Here is a 12,083-nt window from a genome sequence, read left to right on the forward strand (position 1 = left end):
GGAAAAGTAGAGAGATAAATGGGGTGATCCTTAATACTCTGATAACAAGACTTCTTTGACCAGTGTAATTTTTCTATTCTCTCTTGACATTTTAAATAAGATTTATGACCTAGTCGATGTTTCAAATTTTAAATGATGACCCAGACAGTGTAATATGTCAGGAGAGTATTTCTCTGTCAGCATTCTCCTGAATAAGAAATGTGCTACACAGCATGTACTACTAAATGTTAATAGCTCTAAAACTACACAAAATGTAAATTTATTGAATTGTCTTAATAATGAGATGAATTCTTAAACTAGTCACAGAATTCTGAAATAGTTGTGACTTGATTAGGACTGTGACTGGCAGGCAGAGGAGACCACAGGCAGATGCTCTTGCTAAGGAGGAGTTATTCTCCACCTGAAAAGTAGACTGATTTGGGACATTTTATTGGGATAAAGCAGAGAGCAACTCCTGATTTTACACAGCAATGCTTATAACATCTGTGATTACACAAAAAAGTTACACTGACATGTAAAAAACCAAAATTTAAGTTTCTAGCTTTAACAGATGCAAAGAGAAGCACAGAAATGAAAAGGTAATGACTAGGGATGCCTACTGGAACCCAAAACAAGTTTTTGAGGTGTCAGATTCTGCTTGCAGGTCAGGATGGGACTGTCCCCAAGGCACAGGTGTTGGGAAGAAAGGCTTGGAGGTGTGTAAGTTTAAGAGCAGCAAAGACATGGATGAACAGCATGGATGAACACAGAAACCAGCCTGGTCCACCTTGTCCCAGGAAGATATGGAATTTGTGCTTCTTCTCTGGGAACAGAAATGGGTGGGCTCAGACGGGGATGTGATTTCTTTTAATTCAAGTCTGGATATGGCCTTTTTTGAAAAGCAAAAAGAAACCCCAGGCACTCAGAAGAGAGAAAATATATTACATTTCTGTGTTTCAGAGTGTAAGGATCTCACTCTTTGTTTCAGAGACTGTCAGGTGTCTTCTCTGCTTGTGAACTGCTCTTCTCACTAGCTTACAGACTCATCCTGTTATGTGCAGAGTGAACATCCTGCTCTCCAGCTGCAGATATCTGGGAGCTCACTATAAAATGCAGTTCATCTGAGAGGATGAAATCAGAAGTTGCTGTGCCTTAACAGTGCCATGATGGCATCGGCAAGGAGGAACCAGGGGCTGGTCCTGACAGTTCCGATTCATCAGCTTGGCACAAGAAAATATCTGAAACAATTGGTGAACCAAGGGTTGGAGGGGTTCTCATACAGGAGATCTCCTGCAGCATGCAGGTGGAAAGCATCCTGGTGAAGAGAGATGTTAAAATTCTGTCTTGGAAATTTGCCCTCTATCACCCTTGTTTTGGTCTTCCCCAGATAGAGGGACAACAGAGGAAACTCTGTGCTCAGGGTCTGATCCATCCCGGCACTACCAGGATAGATCAGAGAGCTGTAATTCCATTGGCACAAATGCAGCAGATCCTCAGTCTCTTACCTTCCTCTGTGAAAAATAAACTCAACTGTTCCACTGCTGCACATATTCCTCTTAATACAGGCAGAAATCCTGACAGATAGTGAAAATATATTTTTGTACTGTCATATAACCTTGAGCGCTTTGCCTTGTCATTTTTTTGTTATTTTCATCCAGTCCCATATGTAATCAGGCAGTGGCATCCCAGAGAAAACCACGTTCACACAACCACACTTCTGCATTGATAATGGGTTGTACATTTGAAGATATTGATCAACTGCACGAAAAATAAATTGAAGTAATACAGGATGTGAGAAAGCTGCTGACTACAGGCAACTGAGTCTGCAATCCTTTGGTGTACTTCTTTGTTTTAGATTTTTTAGGCATCTGAAGAAAGAAATTTTCAGCTATTCCAGGAAAAAACCTATTGTATTCTATTGTATTCTAATTCTAACTAAATTGCAAAGTATCACTATAAATAAAAATCTGAAATAATGAAAACTGAGAGGACACTGAAGTCACCACATTTGAATGATGCCAACTTCTTATCAAGTATTATGGCCTGTAGAAAGGAGAAAAGGGATCTTGATCAGTATATCAAATATATATCAGGATAACCAACCAAAATGCATCACTACTCTTCACTGGTACTCTTATTTGACATAGATACACTCCAAAAACTGCATGTGACCCCTTACAGGGAAGGATGAAACTTATTTGCAGGATGAGTATGTCACCTATTCACCTGGTAAAGAAATTAAAGAATTTTCTTTCTCTAGCAATTAGTCTGATCCCCTTAGTAGTTAATAAAATTTAGTCATGAGGAAAACATTAATTATGACACAGTGGAAGGACCTCAAAGCTATAACCAGGGCTCATTTTGGAAATTCGTCAGAGAGGTCATTCAGCTCTTCCCTGTCCTTCCCATCAGTTTCTGGACCTTGAATTGAATTTTCTAAAGACAGTGATGATAAAATATCACTGATAATTTTCTTTGGGAATACTTCTTTCATCTTTCTCTTATTCAATTTTTTAAAAAAATCCTTTGATTTCTCCTATCTTCTCATGCTCTTTTTGCTGTTATTCTCCCTGGTTCACCATCTCTTTTCTCCCACTCTGTGCCTCATTATTCATCAGCCCTACTTTGGACAGTAAAATCCAGGTATTTACCTGCTGCTCTACTAAATACCATGCCTTTACCTACTGATGTCCAAAACTTGGTCCAGAAAGACTGTAACACTCCAAACCACTCTGCTGCAGCACTCAGCCACCAGCAGAATGACACTGTTTATCAGCCAAATAAACACAACTTTGGATGCCAGGATATGCTGAGATCTAGTCAATGCTCTAACTTTCTTTTTGAACCTTGCCAAACATCTTTATCTATTTCCTTCCTAACTACAGCTAATTTCTCCATCAATAAGAGTTTTAAGCGAGTAATAAATATTTATATTTAAAAGGCAGAGTTACACCCTACACGAGGTTAACCCTAGAACCAAGCGAGGGTTTTTTGTTCAGAATTCAATATATTCTGTTTCCTATGGAGTGTCTGTGCCAGAACCAGTTAAAAATAGCTTCTTCCATTCATTAGAGTCAGCAGATGGCCATTAATCTTCCTGAAAGTATTGATTCAAAGTACTCGTCTCCACTTTCCAGGCCCTTCACAGACTCCCCTCTCCCCATCTATCATCCCTCCCCACACATCTGAAAAGGTGGCTGCCTTTTAACAAGTGCCTGACAGTTACAAACCAGCAGCCTCCCTTCCACACTGCCCCTCACATCTGGAGGGAGCTCTACACAGCATTAACAAAGCTTTTCCATTTGTCTCCTTTAAATACTTTCCCTAAAACTTTCCTCTGCCATAAGGACCACAAAACCATTACATGGTTACACACCAGTGTGATGGGACTGGAGTCTCTCTAGGACATGATCTTGCTGAGGACCATCAGCATTTTTTGATTGCTCCATCTCCAATATTGATCTGTCCCAAACTGCAACATTTTTAGACTGCAAGAGCTTGAATGCAAAGTCTCTGCACTATGTGCTGCCCAGCAGAACATTGCCCAGCACACTATTGCAATCTCAACAGTTCATAAGAAACAAATTTTAGCTTAGGTGGTCAAGAACTGGAAGGTGCACCATGGAGAGATGCATGGTGCCAAAACCACGTGGACTACTGTAAGTCAGGATTAGTAAGCCAGCATGGCAAGAGTTTTTGCCTGTTTGCCCTTCAAGGCTCCTAAAGGGCAGTGCTGTACCTCAAAGGATAATGCCTGAACTTACACTTGAGATTTGCTGCCTTAAACTCACTGGTTATTAAGCCAGATTAAATATATTTGATCTAGTTCATGAGCCAGCCTGGAAGTTCTGGTATTGCAGCTCCCCATGAATCCAGTGCTGGAGTTACCCATAGCAGGAAACCCCACTGCCAAGGAACAAGGATCACAGCGTCCTAGGAAAAGTGTGTCCAGGAGATCTAGGGAGGTTCTGCTCCCCCTCTGCTCTGCCCTGGTGAGACTACACCTGGAATACTGTATCTAGTTTTGGGCTACCCAGTCCAAGAGAGACAGGGTCCAACAGAGAGCTAAAAGGATGATGTAGCGACTTGAACATCTCTCCTATGAAGAAAGACTGAGAGAAGTGAGCTGTTTAGCATTGAGAAAAGAAGGATGAGAGGGGATCTTATTAATGTCTATAAATACCTGAGGGGTGGGTGTCAAGAGGATGAGGCCAGTGATGCCCAATAATAGGACAAGAAATAATGGGGTTAAGCTAGAACATAGGAAGTTCCACCTCAACATGAGGAGAAACTTCTTTGCTCTGAGGGTGATGGAGCCCTGGCACAGGGTGTCCAGAGATGTTGTGGAGTCTCCTTCTCTGGAGGCTTTCAAAACCCTCCTGGATGTGTTCCTGCCACAAGTAATCCTGCTTTGGCAGATGGGTTGGATTAGATGTTCTCTAGAAGTCCCCTCCAACCCTTACCATTCTATGATTCTGTGATTTCTATGCCAGCCAGCACAAATGTACCTTTAGCATATATGACATTTCATCTCCTTTGTTTCTAGAATTGATGTTCTGTCATTAGCTCATGAACTAACTGTTCACTGCACTTCCTTTAAACTCTAGACCAGCAAATTTAACTAATAAATATTTTCCTTCTGTCCTAGTTTCAAGACCTTCCCAAAGCCACGTGGATATTTTAGGAAGAAATACTGAAGTCACTAGAGCATCTCATCAGGAAGATGTTTCAAAGACATCAGGAAACATATATTCCCTTCTTTCCCAAACTCAAACTCCAAGACAAGAAGCTACCTATATTTTGGAAAGAAACCCCACACTCACTAACACTGCATCATTTACAATGAAAAGGAAGACCTCTCTAGCTCACACATCATCAGCAAAAACACCTGATATGGAGCCCACAGCACTTGAGAAACAGTCTTTTCTTGAAAAAAGAAGTGATGCACTTCTGCAGGAGGAGCTAGGCCTCAGAGTCACACCTGCCAGTGTGATAACCCACACCTCTCTCCCTTTTAAACAGCACAAACCAGGTGCAACCCAAGGAATTCCCTCTCATCACAATACAAATCCAAGTTCATCCTTTGCACGGCCCCACACTGTTCAGCAGCCTCACCCCAGACATGGCTTTGGCTTCTCTCCCAGGAAATGGGCTGGCAGAGTGGCAGCCTCAAGGATTAAACCATCCCCAGAATTCCCACCAGAGGAGCAGAGAGCATCTTCTTTAGCAAGACACCTCACCTCCCCCTTCCACTTAAAAACTTCTGCCCTCGGCACAGCTCCCCAAGGCGCTCGCATCCCACCGGTGGCTGCTCCTGAAGCCAGGATTCCAGCACGGACACACAGCACAGCTCTGGATCATGTGGAGCTTCTAAAAACCAGCAGTGGGAGACAGCAGGAAGGTGTTTGTGCTGCTGTGCCATGCTTTACTGGTGTGCAGTGTGAGGTGGGTGAAGATGGAGGAGTGAAGTGTGGGTCATGTCCCCCTGGATACAATGGGGATGGGATTATGTGTGAAGGTAAGGGGGAAAACCCTCTTTCAGATTATTTTATAACTTCAAATCCAATAGCTTTCCAAGGTAAAAATTAATTTGTATTACAAACTTAAGAGATTTTTCCAGCTAGGATCATTCTAGTTTTCAAAGCCATTTATATTTCCAAATAATTGAACATTCCAGAACTTTGAAAAAGCTTTTTCTACTTACAAAAATGACATATTTATTTGATAATATCTAATCTATCGAAACCAGGGACAGATTACAATCTTGCTTGAGGCTAAAATTGTCCTGCTGAAGTCATTACATTTGAAATATATAAAACTTCTGTGGAAAAGCATAAAATTCACTCATTGCTTTTCTCTAAAACACATATTCTAGGAAAAACTAGTTATTCTACTACTGTAAAAATGACTTAAATATCTACTTAGTATCTTAAACACAAAATTGAACTTGCCATCTGAAATGTATATAGCACCAGAAGGGTTTTCACAATATATTGATTTATTAGACAGCTTAGAATACCTCTATGGAACAACAGTGTTATGCATATTGTTGAAACAATGGATTCTCTGACTTAGCTATCACTAATTACACCCTTTCTTCAAATCCCTCTTATAAGTTGATATCTTAATTGGCCTTTCACTTCACAAGGCAGAAGTATTTGCATTCTCTACCTCCTCCTCTTTCTCACAGGGGGTCTCAGAGGAGCTGTGCTGCACCTCTCAGCTCTGAGCCTCCCAGGGACCCTCAGGTGTAAGCAGGGCTACACAGGGGTGTAAAGCCCTCAGTGACACTGCTGCCCTCTGAGCTCAGAGTAGTCCTGGGGATGTATTATGAAATACAGGAGAAAAGGTTACTATCATCTTGGGTGCTATGATTTTTTGCCTGTTTGCAGATTCCTGAAACGCCCCTTTTAAAAGGATTGAAGGTTACTTGGCATTAAAAGTCTCTGTCTTTGACCTCTGTTTTATTCCTCCATCTGGGAAAGTATCAGGTGGTTATTGGACCTGGGATGCCCAAAGCAAGTTTGACTGTTGGGCTCCTTCAGAGATCAGGCCCATGTACATAGGAGTATTTTGAACATGGGCATACAGCTGCATTGTGTCCTAAATAAGGATATTTAGTGTGCCCATCAGTATAGCCCCTAAAACATAAATCTACCTCTGCCTTTTACTGTCTCACAAGATGAGATGTTTTCTTCAATTACTGCTACTACTGCAGATCTCTCTGGAGAACCCTAAGAATGAAATACTTTATTACCAACATCATTCTCAGACTTGGGGCTTGATGACACGATGCACAAAAATCCTTTATTTGTCTCTTGTCACTTGCTGTGCCACCTGACTCAGTAACAAACCTGTCTGCTCCCTGCTTCTGCTTCACCCCTGTGAGCACCCTCCTGGAGCTTGACCAGAAGGGTGAAGAGCACCCATTGTACTTCCCGCTGTGGAAGTCTCTTCCCGTGTCAGATGCAGCTGAAAGATGAGGATTATTCCTTGGATCAAGGTCTCTCAGAACCTCTGCTGTCAGCACCTCATGTCTCTGCCCATGTTGTTCCCACAGCCCTTGAAACAGGAGAACCCTGTAAGAAAAGGAGGCATCAAAACCGAGCAAGTGATCAAAGCTGAGATGAGAACAACATTTGCAAAATCTCCAGGCTTTGATGCGACATCAGCAGCAAGTGAGCAAAAATATCAAGAGCCTCAGCCAATATTGATAGTTGTCACCAGCCTATTTGATATCAAATTTCACCAAGATAAAAGGAACAGCCCATCCGTAGCAATTTTTAATACCTGTGCAGCTTGAGAGGATACGACCTTTGTTTAATAAGAATGTCTGAAAACACTCTAAGATAATAAATACTTTTCTAAGTGATATTTATCTTGTGGCAGAATGTAGGTTTTGGCTTTTTTTTTCCAGTTGTGCAGTTCAAAAGCAGACTTTGAGGACTGGTAGGGAAAAAAAAAAAAGCAGCATCTTGAAAATTAATTTATCTTCTAAAATAAATCATAACTAATTTAATTTCTGCAATATTCTTATCCTTTTGGACAAGCCCCTCTGTCTTCCTATGATGATTTAGTCAGAACTTCCCTCCCTCTACTCTCTCCCTGCTTTAGGAAGATTCATAGGAGTCCAGGGTCGAGGAGACCTCTGGGGATCTTCAGGTCCAACCTCCTCTCTTCTTTTGGAAAAACATTGGTAGATGTTGCTGTGTTTGGTTTATATTCAGCCACCTAAACTGAGCAGATGTTCTTTGAGATGGTCTTAGCAATTTGCCTTTAGATCACTACCAACAACTTTGCCATCGGTAAAAAGCAGGACCTTGCTTTTACCCATTTGGCTTTGGTGTAATAAGCATTATAGATTCTTAATTCTCTTATTTCTGCCTAATTACTCTGCAGATGAGCTGAGATGAAGTAGTTCCTCAAGGCTGTACTCATTCCTCCCATATTCTTTCCTATACCTGGTCAGGTTCTCAGCTTGTAGAGCTCTTTCACTTCCCTGCACAGAGGCAGCACCACAGTTATCAGGGACCTAACATTAACACCACTCTACTTAACAGGCAAGGCTTGAAAAACATCATTTCAGAGTAGCAGTCTGGAGAAAGCCAACATCTCCTGCACAATAATAAGAAATAAGAAGAAGAAATATACCCTGCTGTAGCCCAGATGTTCTCTTAAAGATGATGTTTGCTGGCATTTATGGAGTAAACTTAGCAGGGAGTTCCACTGGTGATGAGGGAGGTTACTAAATACACAATTTCCAACCTGTGTGTCCTTTTCAAGACACTGTGAACCCAATGCACTACTGGGGTACTCTGCTCATAGTTTTTGGGACAGCACCTATCACCTGCCAGAGCACACTGCTTTATAAGTATTTTCTTAAGAAATTTAAGTCAATAAAACTATCGGATTTTTTACAAGTTTTGCACAATATTTCCTCAGAGAAGAGCAAATCTAAAATGTTAGCAGTAATGCTTTCTGCTCAAGAGTTGAAAACACAGCATTTCCTTGACAGTCCAAAACAACTGTTCAAACCAAATAATTTTCAAAATAACAGGAAAGGCAGAGTAGTTAAGGTATTACAACCTCAGTATATTCAGAGAAAAAAAAGGAAATCAGGCAGCTGACATTCATGCTTTCTGACGTTTTCACACTGAATAAGCTCTACCATACCAGACCAAAAGTCCTTCCCCTATCTCCAACAGCTAGCAACACCAGATGTTTGGCAATATATGGGAAAGATGTAAGGATAATGTCCAGAACAGACTTCAGCAAGTTATGGATTATGTGCTTCAAAAAGCCATGGTGATGTCTTTAAACAATATCCTGCTCAACCTTTCCAGACCATGCCTGGTTTTGCAGTTTTCTGTCCTGTCCCCCCAAAACCAAAGTCCAAGTCCCCTCTCAGTGTCCAAATGGAGATGTGTGACAAGTGGTGTTCCTCCAGGGTCAGTACTGGGACCAGTGCTGTGTAACATCTTTGTTGGTGACATGGACAGTGGAACTGAGTGGTCCCTCAGCAAGTTTGACATCAGCAAACTCTGTGGTGGAGTCAACACCCTGGAGGGAAGAGATGGCATCTAGAGGGACCTGGACAGGCTTGAGAAGTGAACTCGTGCAACCTGCATGAAGTTCAACAAGGCCAAGTGCAAGGTTCTGCACCTGGGTCGAGGCAAACCCATGCAGGCTGGGAGGAAAAAGGATTGGAGAAGGAATCTGGGGGGGGGGGGGGGGAACAGAAGCTGAACATGAGCTGTCAATGTGAGCCTGCAGCCCAGAAAGCCAACAGAATAAGAAGGACATGGAGCTCCTGGAATGTGTCCAGAGAAAAGCCACAGAAATGCTCAGAGGGCTCTGCAGCAGCTCCCTGGGAAGCCAGGCTGAGGAAGGTGGGGTTGTTCAGCCTGGAGAAAAGGAGGCTCTGAGGTGACCTTAGAGCAACCTTCCAATATCTGAAGGGGCTACAAGAAAGCTGGGGGAGGGCTTTGCACATGGGGGTGTAGTGAGAGGACAAGGGGAAATAGTTTCAAACTCAAAGAGAAGAGATTTAGGTTGGACATTAGGAAGAAATTCTTTAATTTGAGGGTGGTGAGACCCTGGCACAGGTTGCCCAAGGAAGCTGTGGCTGCCCCATCCCTGGCAGTGTCCAAGGCCAGGTTGGATGGGACTTGGAGGAACCTGGGCTGGTGGGAGGTGTCCCTGACCATGCAGGGGGGTTGGAACTGGATGAGCTTTAATGTCCCTTCCAACCCAAACCATTCTGTGATTCTATAATTCTATGATTCAAAGTTGTGTCTTTCAAAAGACTCCATCTATTTATTTGTTCTTTGTACAAAAGCTCTTCTGTAACTGGTTATCCCTGTCACTTTTCTCTGCATCTTCTTCACTTGCACTGTATCTTTTCTGAGCTGGGGGGATCAGACCTGAACATGGTATTTAAGATGCAGCTCACCATGGATACAGACCATAATAAAGTCTGGCATTTGTGCTCTGCTAACTCTTTGTTTGCTTTTTTGACTGCAGATGAGCACTCAGCTGACATTTCACAAAACAAAATCCATTAGTACAACCTGACCAGAACTATTGTCTGCATTCGTATTTCCAATTTATTCAGTCAAGTTAATCTTGTTAACTTCCTATTTGCTTTGATGGATATTTATTTCATAACTGGGCTCTGGACTGCTGGACTATTTAAATATGCATATGAGTTATTTTAATAGCACTAATAGATGCTTTGAGCCTATGCTTTACTGCCTTTATCTGTGTATCTTACATGCAAAAGAAAAGATCCAATCCATACCTGTTCAAAAGGAAAATGAATAACCTGGCTAACCTGCAGCATAACTTTCTTTTTCTTTTTTTTCCGTCTCCCTTGTGCTACACATATTCAAACTTCCTCAGTATATTTAGGCAACTGGATTAATGAATCTTTGAAAAAAGATAATGTACTATGACTGCATGAAACTATGCTCCTTCCAACGAAGTCTGTCTTGACCTGTCTGGTTTTCAATATTTTAAATGGAACTGCAGGTAATACTTTCAGCTCTCTGGGCCTTGCCTTAGCCATATATGCCCAAAACTCACATCCCAGACAACACAGGGAGTTTACTCACTTTTGAGCTATTAAGCAATAATTCTGTCCTGGAAGCCATTTGCTTGATAAGGGGGATTTGTATTGACAATGGGGAAACAACACAGCATCTGATTTATCTGATTTTCCTGAGTAACCCCGAAGTTATCATAAAGAAACTTTCAAAAAGTTCAAGATCTCATTTTCACAAAAAAAAAAAAAAAAAAAAAAAAAAAAAAAAAAAAAAAAGGTTCTGGGATATTTCCCAATAAGCCCTTTCAAAGAAAACAGCAATGGACTTCTCCATTTTCATCTCCAGATTTTAAATTCTAATCATAACCATATGTACATTTGACAGGAAGATTGACCATTTGTAGCAATGTTTTTCGCTTTACTGTGATTTTATACCATCCAAAACTGCTTAGTATAAAAACACTGCAATACCTTTGTACAATTTAGCAAATGTTTATGGAAAAAAAAATCATTCCAGAAGATGAAAGATAGACATTTTGATAAAGAAGTTGACACAAACAGTACATTTCTATTATGGAGGGATGTGTCTTTTAGGTGAATATATTACTCTCTTTCTCACATTGCAACCAGCATTCAGTTTTTATCTTTTGCTGTTCAGCAGTAATGGAATAGTTTTAAACTTTTTTTTACTATTAAATGTCACCATAAGAGCTAAATGTTTTAATCTCCAAAATATCATGTTTTTTCTGACAGCTCAGATGCATCTCAAAATGTGTAAAAGCCAGATGGAAAGTACTCTCTTCAAATGGACACATTCACTTTAAGTGCTACATACCAAACAAGCTGAAATAAAGCATAATATGTTGGAGTGTCACTGTGCTTGGCACAGAACTTAGGCACCTGGAGCCTTGATGCAACCATGGTCCTACAGGAGAGGCAATCACATTTCATGTGCTTCAAGGAGAGCACTAAAACTTTCCCTGTGTTTTGTTTGTTTCCATGTCTCCATGCAGAGAATATTAACCAGTTCCACCTCCTGCTAATTTCTTACTGCAAGGAAATCCTTCTATAAACAAGCCCTGGGCTCGACCAAGCCCACAAGTATGGAGACGTTTGGGATGTGTGCAGCAGATGGGTCTGTAAACTCCTTTTAGGACTTTCCACCTCTCATTGACTTCAGGGAGAATTAGCCCCTGAAAGCAGGTGGTGGCTTACAAATATAATGCTGTCATTTTAAAGGAATAACAAATTACTCTGAAAAGAGCTTGAATTTATTTCCCTTTCTTTCTCTTTCCACTTCATCACAGCCTGTTACCTGCTGTTCCCCCTAATAGCACAAACCCTTGAACTTCCTGACACTGCTCCAACAGCTGCTATCAGTGGCTGAATTAGAAAAAAATTGGAAAAGTTTAACATTAACTGCAGAAATGGGTCTAAATCAAATCTATTTAGTTGTCCAGACATTGCTGATTTTTTTTTAATTATTTTCTTCTCACAGATCTACACTTCCAATTTCAGCTACACACATACCAAATTTCAAATGTCTAAAACTTATAGCCCA

At 41.2% G+C, this 12,083-nt stretch overlaps 1 protein-coding gene across 1 annotated transcript in view; it reads left to right on the forward strand.

Annotated features, from left to right (window-relative positions):
- Positions 1-12,083, forward strand: part of LOC139797375 (von Willebrand factor D and EGF domain-containing protein-like) — a 182,774-nt gene that overhangs the window by 131,719 nt on the left and 38,972 nt on the right. Inside the window, exon 21 of the mRNA XM_071746450.1 lies at positions 4,628-5,497. Coding sequence (XP_071602551.1) covers positions 4,628-5,497 — 870 coding nt within the window. The remainder of the gene's footprint in view (positions 1-4,627; positions 5,498-12,083) is intronic.

Source organism: Heliangelus exortis, chromosome 6 (genome assembly GCF_036169615.1).
Source record: "Heliangelus exortis chromosome 6, bHelExo1.hap1, whole genome shotgun sequence".
Classification (NCBI taxonomy): domain Eukaryota; kingdom Metazoa; phylum Chordata; class Aves; order Apodiformes; family Trochilidae; genus Heliangelus; species Heliangelus exortis.